Source organism: Taudactylus pleione, unplaced genomic scaffold, assembly GCF_031769625.1.
Source record: "Taudactylus pleione unplaced genomic scaffold, aTauple2 ptg001103l, whole genome shotgun sequence".
In the NCBI taxonomy this organism is placed as follows: domain Eukaryota; kingdom Metazoa; phylum Chordata; class Amphibia; order Anura; family Myobatrachidae; genus Taudactylus; species Taudactylus pleione.
In genome coordinates this window covers 898697-919779 of record NW_028285504.1, presented here as the reverse complement: position 1 = coordinate 919779, position 21083 = coordinate 898697, and the positions used below count along the sequence as shown (strand labels likewise).

The window sequence follows — 21083 nt, the reverse complement described above, 5'->3', positions numbered from 1 at the left end:
TAATTTTGTATAGGGACTATAGAAAAGTAATTGATGTGGTACATAAGCGCCTAGATCAATAGTTTTTTTTTTATAGTGCTAATTCAAGAAAGCAATTTGTTTGAAATCACTATAAGCCAATTATTTATTATCTTTTCTGTGGGATACCAACAAATCTGTCCAGGCCCTTTTTAAAATATCTTGGAGAATAAGTAATTAGTTGTCTCTATTCACAGTTTATTTGGTTTATTCTACGACCTAGTAAAGACAAGCCGGTATACATGTGACAATAGCTCTTCATTTCATCACTTTTCAGCAGGAATGAAGCATTGTTTCAATGATCTTCAAAGTTACTAACAATCTTGTCCATGCTTGTGCCCCACAGCTCTTTATTAGTCTGCTTTATTCACGTTCCCAAAAGTAATTCACTTGGTTCTTCCAAAGGTTTTAAAAAAAGTGAAGTTTGGCCCCATAATGCTTACATACAAATGTCAGACAACATATTGGTATCAGTTATGCCTTTGATAATACCTTATTACTGTACATAAATGGGAACAGCTACTGTACTCTCTCAGCCAAGTAGTCAACCAAATAAACACTGCCGCATGTGGTAGGTTTTAAAATAATACCAGCAATAACTTCAGCAAAGTAATTATCAAATGCCAATGAAAAGATATATTGAATTTTGTTATATTCTTTTAATTCACATTAAACTGTTAAATCGAGGAAACAAAATCGCAGGTTTAAAATTGAGCCTGTGATTATTTTTTGTTTGTTTTTTCCAGCTTTGTGTTTTCAAGTACTGCTTTCAGAACACTTCTCATGCACCAGCACCCACTAAAATTCACATTATCGAAGAAAAACATCCAGGCAGCAGACTGACAGGTTTTGTTTTGTATTTTTCATTTCCTATTTTTTTTTTTTTATACTTTAATAACAAATACATGAAAATGCAGAATATTGGAGATGTCGTCTCTGCTGGGCACTCATATGAGGGTCCTAACAAAGCACAGGGAGATAATTGTTCTGCTCAGTCAGGAAGAGCAACTAGATTCTCCTATCAAGAAAACAGCATCCTTATCTCAAAGGTTGTGGAGTACTATCATCAGATCATTGGCCAGAAGGCTGTAAAAGTGCCCAAATCAAGGAAGAAGGCTCTGTGGATTAGTATTACCGATGCAGTGAACAGCGTCGGCCTGCATGTACGCAGCGTAGACGTCTGCAAGAAGAGGTATCATGATATCAAGAGGCACGTTAAGAAAAAATTGGCTGAAGCAGAAAAACACAAGAAGGAAAATGGGGACGAGCCTTCAATGGACGTGGAGCTTTCCGACTACGAGGAAGAGCTCAGGAAAATTTTGAGCACAGAAGTAACAGATTCCATCAAGTTCAAAGGCTACATAGACACCGGCCTATCCTCAGGTAATACACCCTCTGGTAATTATCAGTGCTAATACTCTGGTAGGAACACAAGACTGCTGTAGTCTTACACTTCATTTTCTCTTTATACATGTTCCTATATTTGGCTGTGACTTTCTTAAGCCATAATTTCTTTCAAATGATATTGGCCAAGGTGCATATTTTGCCAGCCAATCACAATTTCATATATATGCGTACGCTGCATCTCCATCATGTGTTTGTGGCTGACAGTTACAGTGTACCTGCCACCTACATACATGTTGATGGTTGAATCATTATTCATCAATTGCCCTATGCTCCAGTGATTATTTCTTAGTGAATTAATTGGGGCAGATTCAATTACCTGCAGGTCGTGTTGTTCGGTCTGATCTCGTGGGTAGAGTGCCTATTCTATTAGAGATCCTTGACCTGAGGCAGCAGTTAATGCTGAATTCTGCCAGCACCCTCCTGAGGTTCGAGCTGAAATTACCTGCGACACAACACCACAAGTCATTAATTCTTCCCCATTGACTGCGTTCTCATGAGTAGGCCTACTCATAAAGCGTCCCTAATGTGTGTAGGTGTGGGGTCAACTATATAATGTTTTATATCAATGTCCCTATTTTGTGTAGTCTTTCTAATGTCATGTCAGTATTGTAGTCCTTAATTTGTGCATTGATCACATCCTGCTCCACTGACTAAATGATTTTTAAAGTGGCATGAAGTAAAGGCTATAATTCAAAGCTTGCCTAAGTGTTGGCATATACTTTATTATTAACCCTTGCAAATATCACAATGTAATATTGCGTGTGCCCATTTATTGACTGGATCCAGGTTGAGCCACTTATGGTGGCTTAATTTCTTATGTTAGCACAAGCCCCAGAAGAATCATATCCCCATGCCTCCTGTTTTCTATAACAAATAAAATTGTATATTTAAATTTTGACATTAATATGTATCCCATTTGCCACCCCTAAAATAGCGTTTTTATTTTGTAGACTATTTTTTGTAGATAACAAAATTATATTTACTTCATTATTTAGTTGACTTTTGCAACTTGATAAAGAATTTAGCAGAAAAGCTTCAGACCCAGTAGAACACCCAATAGTACATACAACCTGGTCTTCAGGCATGTAGATGTTTGGGCAGGTGCCTATACAGCCTTGTTAAGTTGACTGTTGCCTAATATATTCATAAACAATTTATGATCCTCTTTCTGTGACTAGTTGTACAGGTATAAATTCATTAAAATGCTTGAAATAGTCATGTTAATAAATAGTACATCCATGATAGAATGACACTGATAAATGCATTAAATGGTGACAATGACAGTCATATATATTTGGTTTTATCATTTTTTTTATTTTTTTTTTAAAGAAATGTTTCAAGATTTGATGGGGTTCGGGGTTTCTCCTGAGCATGCTGCTGATAGCGACTCTGTGTCTACATCTTCTGGTAATTATACAACTTTAAATACAGTTTTGCATCAAGATGTAACAGTTGCTTGCTGCTGCATGCGTTACTTAACTGCCTTCTGTGTTACTTTCTAGAGGATAATCAAGAAATCATTGTGACTACCGTGGACCCTCAGGATATTGTAGTCATGTCAGATACAGAGAATATTCAGCCACATTCAGTTGTACTGGATGAAATGGATTCCAAAAAAACAGAGAATGAAGGCATGTTTAACAATGTAATGAAATCTGAAGAGTGCCTGAATTGCCGAGGGAAAATATTTGAAGATTTTGGCAGTAGCGTGCAGCGCTTACACGCTGAGGTAGTTGCCATGAATCACATGCTAGACCTTATAGCTACTAACCAAGAAAAGGCAAGAGAAGAAACAGCCCGTTACAGGGAAGAGACGGCCTCTTACCGAACTAATAAACTTAAGCTTCTCATGGAAGCCAATGATATAGCAGCTAAAAGACTTGCAATGGAGTCTTCCTTGGAGACAAATTCTCATCACCAGCAGCCAATTCCCCCTGCAGATGAAGGAGGGACGAGTAACTTGCGCAAGAGTACTTTACGTACAAGGGGGGGAGTGTCCGCTTCACCTGCTGGAAAAGGCGGGAAACTATAATGTTTTACTGTTTTTTTGGGGGGGAAAAGAGGGATTATTTTGTATTATATATTTGTATATTGTTTCAGTACTAAACACTTCAGTGATTTTCTCCCTTCATCTGAATGGCCATGTCAGAGTTTGTTCTGTTTCTATAAAAATATTTTTCCTGTAGTTTGTCTTCTCTGTGCGATATTATTCATATACACCGCTAGATGGTTCAAGAGTTCCAGATATTTCCTCATACACCTAGCCTCAATAAGCCATGCGGCACGAGACGCCTGGTACAAGTGAATTGCATCAAGTTGTGTAGCGTCTTTTTCACTTGAATGTGCGTCTCAGTTGCAACACGATGCGACAAAACCCAATTCACTGATTAATTTGAAATGCGACACTTGTATATTGTTGTATTTGTGTGCGACTGAGCCTGAATCTGTACAGGGAACTTGGTGTGAAGAAAAGCTGCGGCTGCTGCATTGTAGCACTTGATATACAGATTCAGACTCCTTTGCACTTAGATATACAAGTATCTCATATCAAATTAATCAGTGCAGTCTCGCTAAACTGTTTTGTGGCATCGTATTGCGACTAAGATACACATTCAAGTACCTGGAGCACCGAGAAGGAATGTTTGGTGTGACTGCGGCAATAGTGTATGAGGACACATCTGTAATTGGTAAAATTGGTTTAGGCTTGTTCTAGAAGGGTGTCTACTATAATAGTTCTTATGTCAGTGTATACCCCTATTAAATTGTGCATACTTAAGGGCTTGCTGTTTCCATGCATTCAGCAAGACTCCATTCCAATAGTGTGGATGCGAGTCCTGTTTAAGCTTAACGTATGAAGTATATACAAGTGTACTTTGAACTGTTCCTGCTGGTGCGTGCACTTGTACAGTGCCAAAAAGTCTTACACCCAACATGTGTTTTTCTTGTTAATCTAGAAGAAAATTCAGATCCAAAATTCTATTATTATGTTCTCACACCTGTTAATATCTAATACTCTGGTGATAAACCAAATAAAAAAACATACTATAACTTAAAGATCTCTACACTCTCAGCATTTGCCTACTGGTAGCTGCCATTATAATCCTTGTCAGTCTGTGCTTTGTTTTTTGAAAGGGAAGGACATTACTTATAATGAATGTGTTTCTCTCTGACTATATGTGTGAAATTAGATTTTCTGGTATGGCACCGTACAGTTAGTATAGCTTAACTTGTATATCTCCTATCAATACACTTCACCTTTCCCTCTTGTTTGCCCTTTGTTCCTTCCCCTTGGTGCTCCTTCCACCTCTGTGTAGTCTCCTGTGTGTTCCATCCCACTCCCTCTGGTCCCCTGCATGTTCCATCCCTCTCCCTCTGGTCTCCTTCGTGTTCCATCTTCCTTCCTCTGCTTTCCTGTGTGTACCTGCACGTCTCCCTCTGGTCTCCTACGTGTACTTGCACATCTTCTCCTAGTCTTCTGTGTGTACCTGCATGTCTCCCCCTGGTCTTCTGCGTGTACGTGCTGTGGTGAGAGGGGTTATCTCTCACCTGAGTTTCCCACATTCTGGTGGGATAAGCTCCCGCCAAGGGAGAGAAAAACAAGACCTGCCCACGTACACTAAGGTGCAGTGTCTGCTACCATTAAAAAGACACTGCTTTACCAAGCACTTGCCTGTCTGGAGTCCTCATTTCAATACTTAGTGCTACAGTGCACATATCCTCCTGGTCTCCTGCAGGGACCTACATGTCTTCCCCTGGTTTCCTGTGTGTACCTGCACATCTCCCTCTGGGCTCCTGAGTGTACCTACCTGCACATCTGGCCCTGGTCTCCTGCATGTACCTGCCCGTCTCCCTCTGGTCTCCTGGGTGTACCTGCATGTCTCCCTCTAGTCTCCTGCGTGCTTCTGCCTGTTTCCCTCTGATCTCCTGGGTGCACCTGCCAGTCTCCCTCTGGTCTCCTGGAAGCACCTGCTTGTCTCCCTCTGGTCTCCTGGGTGCACTTCCCCGTCTCCCTTCTGGTCTGCAGGGTGCACTTCCCCGTCTCCCTTCTGGTCCGCAGGGTGCACTTCCCCGTCTCCCTTCTGGTCTGCAGGGTGCACTTCCCCGTCTCCCTTCTGGTCTGCAGGGTGCACTTCCCCGTCTCCCTTCTGGTCTGCAGGGTGCACTTCCTCGTCTCCCTTCTGGTCTGCAGGGTGCACTTCCCCGTCTCCCTTCTGGTCTGCAGGGTGCACTTCCCCGTCTCCCTTCTGGTCTGCAGGGTGCACTTCCCCGTCTCCCTTCTGGTCTCCTATGTGTACCTGCACGTCTCCTGCGTGCACCAGCACATCTGCCTATTGGTCTTCTACGTGCACCTGCACTTCTCCCTCTGGTCTATTGAATTTCCTGCATGTCTCCCCCTGGTATCCTCCATGCACCTGCACGTATTCTTCAGTCCTCCTGCGTGCACCTGCACATCTCACTCTAGTCTCCTGGTAATACCTGCATGTCTCCTGCGTGTACCTGCATGTCTCCCTCTGGTCTCCTGGATGCACTTGCCCGTCTCCCTCTGGTCTCCTGCGTGCACCTAAAATACAAGTACAAAATAAACATTCACCACAGGGCATCCATAAAACCGCATTTGGTGAATAATACCCCTTTCAGATATAAGTAAAAACCCATGAATTTGCCAGGGCATGGCAAGTTGACTCTGGTCCTGCTTATGTCTGAAAGGGTCTGACCCGAATTGACAGTCCCAGGTCCGTGACCCTGCAATCGACCAGGGTTATTACCGTAACTTTTAACCCATGTCAGTGCCCCGGCTTATATCTGAAAGGCATGGCCCGGGTCTTGATAACATGGGTCATGCGTAAAAGGACTTGATTGGCGGGCACAGTAGTGCTTGGAGATTACATCATCTCCAAATATTCATTGTTAGACAAAAGGCCCGGGTCACTGGAAGACCCAGATCAGGTGTGAAGGGTGACAACCTGGCAATAACCCGGGTCCATCACCAAGGTGTGAGAGGGGCGAAGTACTGAAACCTTGGCTTCAACCTGTGTCCAGGGTCTGAGCCGGGTTTATGTCTCAAAATTAGTAACACTGTAAGTCTAATTCCATAGGTGTATGGACAGAGGCTAAGAGTAGGTATTCATGTACATCAAAGCATTGATTTAATGAAAAAAGATATATATATATATATATATATATATATATATATATATTGGAATAATATCTAGGTAGTCGAATACCTTTCAGACACCCTCTGTAGTATTAATCGCAGGGACCATATAGCAGTAATTCAATAGACTATTAATGTGCCACACCTGGCAATAAAGCTTACAGAAAATAGGATATACATTTATTTATACATATATATATATATATATATATATATATGTGTTTAAAGAGGATAAATCCTCATCACTGGGCGAAAAATAAGACAAAGACTAAACATACATAACCAGACAAAATGACATATATAACATAGTTAAAAAGCTGCACACCACACCCCAAATTGAACCAGAGTTAATGCTGGAGTGTAATAAAGGCGTCCCTCTATTCAATATAGGAGAGTGTACAATAATCAAACAGGATAAATATCTAAATAGATATGAAAGACAGGATAAGTACTCTTACTGGCCAGACTCCGCTGTTCCACGTCATGAGATTCAGAGGACGAGGAATGAGTATCACTGTCTCATGGCTCTCATAGAAACAGTGCAGCCTGCTTCTGCTGTTAGTGCCACAATCAATGTAGTGTCCCTGTTGCTCAAGGCAGCGCAGGGACCCACATGGCGGGCAACTAATGAGAGAGCAGGGAAAAAGATAAAGGTAGTACCTGACACAGACACTCTCCAAGGGGTGTGGGGTGAAGGGGTCCTCAGTGCGCACTGGGATCCCCCAGCTGGTGAGCCGACGCGCGTTTCGCCGGGAGCAGGTTTTCTCAAGGAAGCTGTCTCCGTCATTGCTGTTGGCCGGATGTAAATACTAGCGGCGGTCACATGATTGGACCAGTCATATGATCGACATATAGGCAGGAGCCAATAGGAGTAAGGAAAAACCGGAGGGGGGCGGGTTGAAGTACCGTCCTCTTTGTAGTCATGGCAACTCTACACCAAGAACCGGATGTAAACAAAACCCACAAACGGTTGATTTAAACAAGTCATATATTGTAAATACTTGCGGCGGTCACATAATTGGACCAGTCATAAGATTGACATATTAGCTGCAGCCAATAGGAATAAAGCAAAACCGGAGGGGGGCGGGGTAAAGTACCGTCCTTATTGTAGTCATAGCAACTATACACCAAGAGCCAGATGTAAACAATACCTAAAAACGATGGTTAAACAAGTCATATAATTGATATGGACGTGGGAGCCATACACTAGATCAAAAGGGGGGCAGAAAGAAATGTCGTCCTTATGGTAACTACGGAACTGTATCACAATACATAGATAAGTCATGTAATTGTCAAGGAAGTAAGAGCCATACATTAAATCAGAGGAGGCAGAATAAAATGTCATCCTCATGGTAACCACGGGAGCTATTATATCATGGTACATTGTCTATATAAATAGTATAGAGACAGTCAATTTGTCAAATACAAACTATAATATAATATATAGACAATATATAGTCAGGCTGTTTGCTTGTGATTTGTCAAATTAACCACTAAAATAGAGGCAAACAAACATTATCATCTGTACAGAAGGACAGGAGCCAATGTCATTACCATGATGTCCACAAAAAACAGGGTCAAATGTATATCGCTATATAGTGAATATTGAATACAGCTAGGAGTACAAAAATAAAACCATTGATCCATAAAACAATGGTATAAACATAATCAGACAAATGCACCTAAATGTTATGATTCTAGATAGGTAATATATAAATATAGCAACGAAGTCCCGAAGTTCATTATTTCGTACAGGTAATGCACAATGTAGCAATACATCAAAAGCGCTATATGCATTACTGATCTATAAAAGTATTGAAATGGGCAAAGAACAAAAGATATCAATTATTTATTTATTCTACCTTATTCACTTCATAGCTATATCTTTATCTCACTTAGCCAATACTTATTTATTCCTTGTTATCAATTCGAATGGCTTTTTTCGCTTTTCTTTTGTTCTTTGTCTTATATATGTTTAATCTCTGTATATCTTTTGTTGTTTGCCCATTTCAATACTTTTATAGATCAGTAATGCATATAGCGCTTTTGATGTATTGCTACATTGTGCATTACCTGTACGAAATAATGAACTTCGGGACTTCGTTGCTATATTTATATATTACCTATCTAGAATCATAACATTTAGGTGCATTTGTCTGATTATGTTTATACCATTGTTTTATGGATCAATGGTTTTATTTTTGTACTCCTAGCTGTATTCAATATTCACTATATAGCGATATACATTTGACCCTGTTTTTTGTGGACATCATGGTAATGACATTGGCTCCTGTCCTTCTGTACAGATGATAATGTTTGTTTGCCTCTATTTTAGTGGTTAATTTGACAAATCACAAGCAAACAGCCTGACTATATATTGTCTATATATTATATTATAGTTTGTATTTGACAAATTGACTGTCTCTATACTATTTATATAGACAATGTACCATGATATAATAGCTCCCGTGGTTACCATGAGGATGACATTTTATTCTGCCTCCTCTGATTTAATGTATGGCTCTTACTTCCTTGACAATTACATGACTTATCTATGTATTGTGATACAGTTCCGTAGTTACCATAAGGACGACATTTCTTTCTGCCCCCCTTTTAATCTAGTGTATGGCTCCCACGTCCATATCAATTATATGACTTGTTTAACCATCGTTTTTAGGTATTGTTTACATCTGGCTCTTGGTGTATAGTTGCTATGACTACAATAAGGACGGTACTTTACCCCGCCCCCCTCCGGTTTTGCTTTATTCCTATTGGCTTCTGCTAATATGTCAATCTTATGACTGGTCCAATTATGTGACCGCCGCAAGTATTTACAATATATGACTTGTTTAAATCAACCGTTTGTGGGTTTTGTTTACATCCGGTTCTTGGTGTATAGTTGCCATGACTACAAAGAGGACGGTACTTCAACCCGCCCCCCTCCGGTTTTTCCTTACTCCTATTGGCTCCTGCCTATATGTCGATCATATGACTGGTCCAATCATGTGACCGCCGCTAGTATTTACATCCGGCCAACAGCAGTGACGGAGACAGCTTCCTTGAGAAAGCCCGCTCCCGGCGAAATGCGCGTCTGCTCACCAGCTGGGGGATCCCAGTGCGCACTGAGGACCCCTTCACCCCACACCCCTTGGAGAGTGTCTGTGTCAGGTACTACCTTTTATCTTTTTCCCTGCTCTCTCATTAGTTGCCCGCCATGTGGGTCCCTGCGCTGCCTTGAGCAACAGGGACACTACATTGATTGTGGCACTAACAGCAGAAGCAGGCTGCACTGTTTCTATGAGTGCCATGAGACAGTGATACTCATTCCTCGTCCTCTGAATCTCATGACGTGGAACAGCAGAGTCTGGCCAGTAAGAGTACTTATCCTGTCTTTCATATCTATTTAGATATTTATCCTGTTTGATTATTATACACTCTCCTATATTGAATAGAGGGACGCCTCTTTATTACACTCCAGCATTAACTCTGGTTCAATTTGGGGTGTGGTGTGCAGCTTTTTAACTATGTTATATATGTCATTTTGTCTGGTTATGTATGTTTAGTCTTTGTCTTATTTTTCGCCCAGTGATGAGGATTTATCCTCTTTAAACACTATATATATATATATATATATATATATATATATATATATATATATATATATATGTATATATATATGTATAAATAAATGTATATCCTATTTTCTGTAAGCTTCATTGCCAGGTGTGGCACATTAATAGTCTATTGAATTACTGCTATATGGTCCCTGCGATTAATACTACAGAGGGTGTCTGAAAGGTATTCGACTACCTAGATATTATTCCTATATATATATATATCTTTTTTCATTAAATCAATGCTTTGATGTACATGAATACCTACTCTTAGCCTCTGTCCATACACCTATGGAATTAGACTTGCAGTGTTACTAATTTTGAATAATTTTTGATAACTGTTTTTGTCGTTTTGCTATGTAGTTATGTCAATTGATATTTTGTGCTTTGGTTTAGGGGTAGTTTTCTATTTTAGAATTATTCAATAAAGATATTCGTTTTATTTCACTCATTTAGCAATCCTACACCAATTCTTTCCATATTCTTTGTCTGGGGTGTGCCTCATGTATGAAGTCCTTTTTTCTCTTTTTTGTTTCTACTATACATTACTTCAGGGAGCACCCCCTGCTTATCTTAAACCTTTTCCGTTATTAGTACACCTATTATTTATACTCCTGTGCAATGGTTCCTCTTCCCATACCCTTTTAATACTGGGTTTATGTCTGAAAGGGGAATAAATAAATGGTTAAATACACAGATCCACAATACATTCATTATATAGTAAGATACAATATCTAAATTTAATGGACTGTAGTTGACTATTGTAGAGCTATAGTGGATTTGACACCGGTGAAATATGTAAGATTATAATCAACTTAAAGTGCATACAGAAGTGGAGTCCATATGTATTTTAGTGAAATACTGTGTGAATGCAGCTTACATATTCACAAAAGTGTGATTTTTTGCTGGTGCTTACTGAATTCATAGAGGTTTATTGCAGCCAATGTCCACGAAGTGGCAGCAGGAAGTCACTTTCGACAACAAGTTACATTTTTCCTTATGCCCCATAGAAGTGCACAGGATGTTAGGCAATGTTGAGGTATATTATTGCGTTGTGCATAACCGAACATCAAGGCTGTACATCGCAGAGGGTTGAATATGGCCCTAAGATTATTTTCCCATGGATATTGGTGCTGTTTCCACTGTGAGTGACGGGTATATAGTAGTAGCATGTAAGCAATCTCATTAGGTGTGTGAACCATTGGACCTCTCAAAAACACATGTCTGACCGGTAACTGCACAGTTGGTATAAAAGTGGGGAACTTAGATGCTATACTGTCTAATATCATCACTTTTTTATAACCTATATAAGAATTTGTCAAACACTGCCCTAGCATAATAAAAATATGTATCTGTGCTACAACAGTATCCTGTTATATCCAAGCTCACCTATTAGGCACATAGAGGCAAAGAGATTTTCCAATGACGTAATTATTCTCAAACTGTGTCTGTCAAAATAGTTTTAAGAGTGATAAGTCTATAAAATAAATATATGTATTTGACCAGTGAACTTTTCTCCCATGCTCTATAGCTGATAGTTCCATAAAACAATGGAAGAAGTCAGATAACACAGAAAATGTGAAGCAGAAATAAATGGTCACAAGGAAATGACACAGTAAGATAACATGAGGGTGATGTGCTGTAATGAGATCACTTGGCACAACCCTGAATTTATTTATGACAATATGAAATTGGACTTTGAATTGAGAGCCTTAAGCTAGGTACACACCTAATAGATATGAGAAATGATTCACAATTGTATTTATTTATTTCTGGGAGATGTAACAATCCGAGGTCCATTGTACACACTGCTGAATTTTCTTTTCATATCTGAATAATTTATGTCCTACAGATCAACAAAGGTCACATTTTTAAATTAACTATGGGCCTAATTCAAATGTGGAGGCAAATGCCATCACAGCTGCGATTTTGCACGGATCGCAATTGCGAAAATATGCTAATGACTCACTCGCCGTCCCATGCTTAGACACCCACTGAAAGTATCTTACAGACAAAATCAAATACATGGAACACAGATCAGGCAGCCATCAGCCTTCTCAGTAAGTCTCAGCTCTCTCAGACACAGCGGGTCTCCAGACACGCAGAGGGCTCTCCTACTGCTAGCAAGAACACAGTGGCTACTTTGTGGATGCCCAGAAAACAGTGTTTAAACAATCAGACACACCTGTGTTTTTCTAATGACCCCATTATTTCCCCTAGCTGTCACTCACTTTGCAAATGAATCATCTGTGCGAGCGTACTCGCAAATCAATCGGTTTGCGTACACAGTGCGGCTTACCCGCATACACTATGGCAAACAATCGCTCAATCTGCGTAAATATCGGCTTTGCTTCCACTTCTGAATCAGGCCCTATGTCAGACAGATCATGTACACGCTACATCATTTCCAACACATGTTGTGCAGCAGGGTCAGATCAGATCTGGTAATTTTTTAAACAATAATTGGCCCTGGGTGCTGTGTACACACTGTACAATAATAGGACCTGATCAATGAATAGTGTGTACTTGGCTTTAGAAATTATTCTCCAATTCATATTCTTGGTTATGCAAGTAAACATGTAATATAATTATATGTAATATAATTGGTCAGTAATTATGCCATGCACTCACGGAATGCTTCATTAGAATTTTGGAATATTTGAAGCCACTTAAAATAATGTCTGATGTAAGTTGTTTTCATCCATTTAAAATGGTCGACAGTGTTGCTACCAATATGATAACCTTAAGGGGCCATACTGTCTTCTAAAGAAGACAATCGCCATAGCAACCAATCAGCTTCTTGCTATCAGTTATCTCATGCAATCTATAAAATTATACAGGTTGAGTCTCCCATATCCAAATATTCCGAAATACGGAATTTCTTGAGCTTGACTGAGAAAGTGAAACCTTTGCATTTTGATGGTTCAATGTACATAAACTTTGTTTAAGATACAAAATTATAAAAAAAAATATGGTATAAAATGACCTGCAGTCTGTGTGTATAAGGTGTATATAAAACATAAATGCATTCTGTGCTTAGATTTGGGTCCCATTCCCAATACGGAATATTCCGATATCCAAAATATCCCTGGTCCCAAGCATTGTGGATATGGGAGACTCAACCTGTAGCTAGAAGCTGACCGGTTGCTATGGCAACTTCTCCACTTGTCTTCTTTAGAAGGTTTGGAACATCTCCCCCATAAAGTGATGCATTGTATGATTTTTGTTTGCAGCACAATGCCTACTGTCTATCAAAACACATTTGGAGATTATCCTATTCTTTCCCTTGGGTCTTCATCATTAATGTGTGCAGCACAGCTCCTTACATGACTGTAGTAAGAAACGTCTGGCTGCCTGACATGATGACTGAACGGCAAGTCTATATATTAAGACTATTGGGAAGTGAGCAAACATACATAAATCAATGTACTTAGTACAGTATCTTAATAATTATGGTACACATCAGCAAACATGAACCAAGACTCTACAACAGCTCTGGTACTCTGGCTGTGTAATGTTTAACCAGATGTTAGTTTCATAAAACACTTGTATGTATTCACACTGTCTAGCCATCATCACTTATGGTGCATAGTGGCAGATGCCCTGTCCTTGGTGCAAGAGTTCACTCTGAAATTAAAGTGATTTCTGGGTATGTTTTACTCTGAATAGCCTGCAATTACATCTACACCCACGGCACACCTATGTGCGAATGCCACCATTAACTGCCCAATTACGCACATTTAGTTGCAAGTGGAGATGCGGCTGAGATGCATATGATTGAATCGCTCGTAGTTGCACAAAGTTGCATATGCAGGCTCTGGCATGCTGTATGTGCAGACACTAGATATCGGGAGAGCTGTCCACAACTTAGAATCAGCCCCAGAATGTGTTTTTTTATATATATATATATATATATATATATATATATATATATATATATATATATATATATATATATATATATAGCCATTTATGTCCATCATGCATAGAAAACAGAAATTAACAAGTTATAACACTTTTTTCTTCGTTAATTTATTTGATAGCAAAAAGAAATAATTGCAAAAATTTTGTTTTTATACTGTACTTATCTTATGAAATGCCGGCAACAGCAGCTGATCTCGTCCCAGGCTCGTTGATTTTTGTACTCAGCCCTATGACCCTGAACAAAAAACTAGAAAAGTCTGAAAAATGTAGATGAGCAAGGTAACTGTGCAGTTTGCTGCACTGGAACTCCTTTTATGAATCTCATCCCACCATATTTAGCTAATGTAAATTCATTGCGATGCTTTCCATTTCATTATCATTTATTTATTCTGCACCACAAAGGACACAGAGTAGAACAAAACATTATACAGTAACAAACCTCAATGAGTTGCATATCACAGATGGAACTCAGAGGAGGGACGTGGACAAAACAGATAAGATTACTGGTGTGAACCAAGCCAATGCCCAAAATCATGGGAAAAGCAAACCGTGCCAGAGACGCTTTAGGCACAGACTAAGAGACCAGAGAGGAGGTGTCTGACATTGGTGCCCAGGTAGATAAAAAAAAAAGTGTGAGGCAGGATGGCACCAAGAAAGATGGCCCTAGCCTGAAGAGCTTACAAGCAATCCACTGCTTTCTATTGGTTATATTGTGCTTACCAAAGCTCTATGAAAACAAGAGTAAAGAAAAATAATAATAATTCAGAGAGCTTTTTTCTTCCATCATATTTATACTACAATAACACATTTTCCCAACCTTGAATTGGTTTTTGTTTTCTTCTACTAATGTACAGATTGATTGCTCTAAAACCATTCATTCAGTAGCATTTTTTTTTTTTTTTTTTTTTTTTTTTTTTTTTTTTTTTTTTTTTTTTTAAAACTTCACTACCATACTTTCCTTTTTTTCCAGCAGAATCTGCCTGTCCAGGTGCCTCACCCAGCTTGGAAGAAGAAGGGAAGAAAGATAAGCCTCAGCATTCACATCGAAAACGAAGGTGGCAGAAACCCAGCAAACAAAAAAATATCACTGTAAGTTTTACAGGCACTAAGGATCTAGAAAACACAGCTGAGAACATGAGTTCTCCAGAGGAAAGTACAGAAAGCCAAAATGAAGATGATGAGAAGAGGAACAGCAGCAATCTTCGTCTGCGCAAATCCACAGTGGAGTCTAAATATAAATGCAGGAAACATAACAAAGATTCTTTAGAGCTCTCAAAGTTAACAATCCGTTATACGCCCTATAAAGTACAAAAAACTTACATATGCACCGAATGTGGTCGGAGTTGTATCTCAAGTTCACATCTCATTATACATCAGAGATCCCATACTGGGGAACGACCTTTCTCTTGTAACAACTGTGGAAAAAGTTTTGCCAGAAAGTCATCTCTAGTCATACACGAGAGGATCCACACAGGAGAGCGACCATATACTTGCACGCATTGTGGGAAGAGCTTCACTAGCAGTGCTACTCTGTCTACTCACATCAGGATCCACACAGGAGAAAGGCCTTACGTCTGCTGGGAATGCGGGAAAAGTTTCACCAGCAACTCCTCGCTGTTTATACATAACAGGACACACACAGGCGAGAAGCCATATATATGTGTCGAATGTGGGAAGACTTTTTCATGTACATCTGCTCTGGTCATACACAAGAGGTCTCACACAGGAGAGAAGCCTTTCACATGTGAAGAATGTGGTAAGAGCTTTGCTGATAATTCTAGGCTCGTAAAACATAAGGCAGCGCATACAGGCGACTGGGCTTTTGTTTGCACTGTCTGTGGGAAAGGATTCACTTGTTACTCCAATCTTAATGTTCACCAGAGATCACACACTGGAGAGAGACCGTACGCATGCAACAAGTGCGATAAAAGATTTGCCCTCAATAGGGACCTTGTCCGGCACCAGACAACACACACTGGAGAGAGGCCCTACGCATGCTCTGAATGTGGCAAATGTTTTACTCGTAAGGCTCATCTCACCACACATGTCAAAATTCATGCCAGGCTAAAGACCGTTAAGGTTCCTGAATAAACAAAATCAAGGGTCTTTTTCCTATAGAAATCAATTGACTGTTCTTTTGCCATGTGTTACAAGGGAAACCGAAGTGACAAAGGCTCTTCAACTTTCCAATTTTTATTCCTGTGGAAAACTGTATGGAGAATAATGTCAAATGTACAAAATTCATCCTGCATGGTTCATTCAATAAAAGTAATAACCAGCATTAAGTATCATGATACACAACACTTAGCGACTGTAGCTTACTATGTATTATGTTTTTTAAACTATACAGCTACAGTATGTGTACTCCTATAACCACAATGCATAGTGATATTTTACAACTTTCATTGCCCCTTCTTTACTACTTACAATTTTTCAGAAATGTAGAGAAAGATCCTGTTTTCAGCTATTTCATTGTTCTGTTAAAGAAAATATATATGAAACAGTCAAGCAGCCAGCTACTCTGATGGGTTACATTGTCTTACTGAAAGCGTACTATTTGTACCCCTTTCAGACATAACCAAAAACCCGGGAATTTGCCGAGGCACCGCAAGTCTACCCTTGCTTATGTCTGAAAGGATCAGACCTGGGATGACAGTCCCGGGTACGCGACCCTGCAATCTGCCAGTGTTATTCCCAGGACTTGCAACCCAACTTGTGTATGAATGGCGCGACCCAGGTTTTTAGATCCGGGTCGCGCTGAGGAGCTGATTGTATGTTCGGGGCTGCCTGGGGCTGTTACCTCATCAGCGGCAGCCAATAAAAGTCCCCTTTAAATTACTTCACACTGAATTCCAGGGCAGACATGGCTTATGTGTGAAAGGGATCAACACAGGAAAAACCCGGTGTAGCGTGAAAGGGGTTTTCCCAGCTGGGACCGTGTTGAAAAAACCTGGGTCAGAGCTGTGTATTTGCTGGGATGTATGTCTGAAAGGGGTATTAAAATTATGAATTACGATTTAGGTAGACCCCTTTCAGACATAAACCCCGGCTTTTACCTGGCTAGGACCCTGGACACTGAACACTGGTTAAAGCTGGGATTTCTCTAACCCGCTTTCACACCTGGGTGATGGACTTGGGTTATTCCCAAGTCATCACCCTTCACATTGGCTCATGGTCTTCCACACCCAGATCTTCCATCTAACAATGGACGCTTGGAGATGATCCCATCTCTAAGCGCTACTGTGCCTGCCAACAAAGTCCTTGTAGACATGAACCTGGTCATCAAGACCCGGGTCATGCCTTTCAGACGTAAGCCGGGGCACTGACATGGGCTACAAGTTCCTGGAATAATCCTGGTCAATTACAGGGACGCGGACTGTCAATACAGGTCAGACCCTTTCAGACATAAGCAGGAACCGGGTCGACTCGCCGTGCCCTGGCAAATTCCCAGGGTTTTGCTTTTGTCTGAAAGGGGAATAAGACACTTGATTTTCAGTTAGTAATCTGTCTGTTTAGTTGTTATGGTTTAGTGGAAATGTTGCACAGTAATTCATTTTCATTTATTAATTGCTTTTTTGGCCTCTGTACACACTTTTTTCCCAAACATGAATTTTTATGCTCAATCGTCTATTATTTATCTCAAACTCTGCTTCTTCATATGGATTATTTAACATGATGTATTGAAAAAGATTCGTATATATTTTCCACTGCATTCAGCACCTTAAAGAGGGCATGTACATGTGGGACGTGAATAAACTGAGCACACTTGTGTTTGTTGTGTGAAGTAAATGAACGAAATGTGCACAGTGCTGTGTAAACGCACTAAATAAATAAATGTAATTACATTATATAAAAAGTGTATTTTCAACCTACAGTATGAGCCTGTTCAGAGAGATTTGGAGGTTACAGCTTTTTTTTTTTTTTACCCTCAACTACTTTTTTTTACTACTCATGCATGTCGTGTTTTTTTTTTTTTTTTTTAAGGCAACTTGTGCCTCCTAGGGGTCGATGACTAGTTAAATTACAGCTAAGGTGTGTTGACTTTAATTAGGCCAAGATGGCTGGTAAAAGTTGCATATGCACATGTTTTTGGATTGGACTTGCGGTATTCAAATCCTGATACAATTTACAAGATGATGATGATCACACCCTTTAATGCTAATGAAGTTAAAGTGCCGAAACTGTGATTTAAAAGTAAAATTGCAGTATACTGAACACATTTTACAAAAAATCTTTAGGAAGGGGAAAGCAGCCCAAATTTTTATTAGTTTTGTTCATAAATAAAAAAAATATATATTTGCATCTTTTTTGATTAAGACCCCACATGCTCCACTTGATCTTGGATGCTTATCTGCATTCTATGGCCATTTACTCTATAATGTGCATGCATTCTGTACAGCAAGGGTGGGGAACCTTTTTTCTGCCGAGGGCCATTTTGATATATAGAACATTATTTGCGGGGCCAGTGCAGGCCATGCCCCATCTGAGTGACGTCACATGGGGACGAGGTCACAATCGCCGGTGATTACAGCAATGCCCGGAACATCTTGAGGATACTCCGAGGAGCTGTAAGGGCAGCGGTGTAATCGTCTGAATTGTCCTAAGGATGCTCCAGGCGGCACTACAGCATAGATTCTGGCTGCAGGGTGCCATTCTAGGCACCCTGCTAGCCAGATGAAGCTGGCAGAAAAAGAAAGCTCAGAGGGCCAGACCAAATGATTGCCCCTGGGCCTGAGGATCCCCAACACATGCTGTACAGCAATGTTTTTTGCAACTTTTGTACTCGGAGTGAAGTGATATTTCCTATAATATTTCTGGTGCATCTGCTCTTTGCATGAGGAGGGAGTTGATTTTGCTACCTATGCAGAGTCAGTCACATTACACGTCTGCAACCATCTCAGAATAGGTAGCAAAAAGCAACTTTTTACTGGTGCATTAAGTGATTACATTGGCATTCAACTCTGAATAAGGCCCATAGTTTCCTAAATTTGACTATATGTTGATTTATAAATCAGATACCATACTTAGGGGTCTATTTACTAAGCAGTGTTAGGAGACAGAGTGAAAAGTGATAAGGTGCCAGCCAATCAGCTCCCAACTATCATCTCACAGGCTGTGTTTGAAAAAATGACAGTTGGGAGCTGATTGGCTGGCACTTTATCACTTTTCACTCTGTCTCCTAACACTGCTTAGTATATAGACCCCTCATTTGGATATTAATGATGTAATTAGCGCTTGACAATGTGGGGTGGTGTGTTGGAATGGATGGAGATCTTTGTAGGGTGACTTTAGTGATAAATGGTGATTTCTTGAACAAATGTAAGGCCTATTAAAATGTAACGATGGAGAGAGTTATTTTTAGCAACACTTCTACAGTATATTATTTCATCAGTATTATAATTTAAAGTTTCAAAGTAATAAGATGAAGGTGGTATTTTGCTATAATAAAATTGTCAAGACAGCATAAGGGACATTTATAAACATTGGTGAACCTGTAACCGCAAACATTGTGCCGATAACAAACAGATGTTTGGTTCAATTTTCTAAACTATTATAAATTATGAAGATGGGCGGTAGAACTGCGCTCTCGTTGACCAGGGGGTGGTGTGTTGTGGTTTCGGGGTGCTGCACCTTTGTGTGGGAGTACCTTTCCGCACTGAAAACGTATGGGGGTAGGGGGGGTAAGGTGCGCTCTTCCTGCTAGTAGTGGTGATGGTGATGACTTGTGTGTGTTTGTGAGTGGTGTTAATTAGAATGTTTCTTCTGGTAGTGGTGGTGTTTTGGGAGTGAGAAGGAGGGTGTGATTGGGTATGGAGTGTAGTTTGGAGTAATGTGAAAAGGGGAATGAAATAGGATCAAAATGAGGCCAGCGAGACACAGTAATTTGGGGCAAAATCTTTTATTGAGTAGTCACAATGCTGCTCTGTTAAGATCCTGGGCAGGTGGGTGGGGTTCAGTGATGAGTGGTGATGAGACTGGGGAGGTAGGTGGACCCTTCCCGTGCGGTTCAGTGACCTTGCACGTCACCCCTGCTGGACCTATGGTCGACAGTCTAGGAAGTCTTGGGGGGTGGGGGGGGTCATAGATAAGATGACTGATAGATAAAATAAGCAAATTTTCATCTTATCATGTAATTTCTTTGAATCACTCCATGGTAGCCCTGACATATGGGTTAAATCCTGGTCAGCTAATACCTCTTTTCCACCAAAAACCCAGGTCCGACCTGGGTTTTTGGACATGGTTCCAACCCTGGTCAGACCCAGGTCAGAGCCATTTACACTGCACCTTTCATCTGGGTTACTCCCAGGTCAGCCCTGTTCACACTGAACTCAGGTCTGCCCTGCTAAACCTGTGAGGTCATTAAAAGTGGGAGGTGACTGCTCCACAGCAACCAATCAGCTAATTTTAGGCATGATCCAGGTCAGATAACCCGGGTTGCACCGTTTACACTGCACCATTACCCGGGTCCATCCTGGGTCCAACCCTGGTAGCTACCTGGGTTGGATTGCAGGGTCACTTGACCCAGGTTATTTTTCAGGGACCCATTTACACTGAGCTGCGACCTGTGTAGACCCAGCAAAAACCCAGGTTTTTGCTCTGGTGTAAAAGGGGTATAACTAGAGACAGGAAAAAGTCCCAGATGATTTATAGTGATTTCCTAAGTCAACACTGAAAATTGTAGCAACAGAAACATGGAAGATAAAATTTGAGGCTGCCATTTATAGTGGCTTTGGAAGTCGCTATAAATCGTCTTCACAGAAATGAAGTGATAATGAGCTGATGCAGAGTTGAATACAAGTCGGCCACAATTACTCCCCACATTGGTATAAGGAACTAAAGGCAGCTATTTGCCTGTATGCTGAGTTGTATGCATTTGTGAGGTCACATTCTCCCTATATGCTTGGCTGCATAGCCCTGATTGTTAGCAGTAGAGATATTTACACATTTGCAAACAGTGGCGGTTC

At 40.4% G+C, this 21083-nt stretch overlaps 2 protein-coding genes across 5 annotated transcripts in view; both read left to right on the top strand.

The window, feature by feature from the left end:
• Nucleotides 1–21083, top strand: part of LOC148453738 (uncharacterized) — a 120456-nt gene that overhangs the window by 67685 nt on the left and 31688 nt on the right. Inside the window, exons 3-5 of one of the 3 annotated variants that reach the window (XM_088461800.1) lie at nucleotides 765–1401; nucleotides 2755–2832; nucleotides 2928–3734. The exons of 1 other annotated variant lie outside the window; for it this stretch is intronic. In XM_088461800.1, coding sequence (XP_088317926.1) covers nucleotides 924–1401; nucleotides 2755–2832; nucleotides 2928–3457 — 1086 coding nt within the window. In that variant the 5' untranslated portion in view covers nucleotides 765–923 and the 3' untranslated portion in view covers nucleotides 3458–3734. Of the gene's footprint in view, nucleotides 1–764; nucleotides 1402–2754; nucleotides 2833–2927; nucleotides 3735–21083 lie in introns of those variants that run through there. One more of the 3 variants, XM_088461802.1, reaches the window with a different exon arrangement.
• LOC148453740 (uncharacterized) lies at nucleotides 9623–17889 on the top strand. 2 transcript variants are annotated; one of them, XM_088461799.1, is made up of 2 exons: nucleotides 9623–9748; nucleotides 15092–17889. In XM_088461799.1, the coding sequence occupies exons 1-2, from the start codon at nucleotides 9664–9666 to the stop codon at nucleotides 16207–16209; spliced, it is 1203 nt and encodes a 400-aa protein (XP_088317925.1). In that variant the 5' UTR covers nucleotides 9623–9663; the 3' UTR covers nucleotides 16210–17889. The 2 variants fall into 2 exon arrangements, with proteins under 2 accessions (XP_088317925.1, XP_088317923.1); XM_088461797.1 differs by having other exon boundaries at nucleotides 15089–17889.

Excerpts from the sequence above, each read along its gene's own strand:
- LOC148453740 (XM_088461797.1), top strand. The coding sequence starts at position 9,664 with ATGCGCGTCTGCTCACCAGCTGGGGGATCCCAGTGCGCACTGAGGACC. Across the intron at positions 9,749-15,088 it reads TTGGAGAGTGTCTGTGTCAG|CAGAATCTGCCTGTCCAGGT; the intron begins GTACTACCTTTT and ends CTTTTTTTCCAG.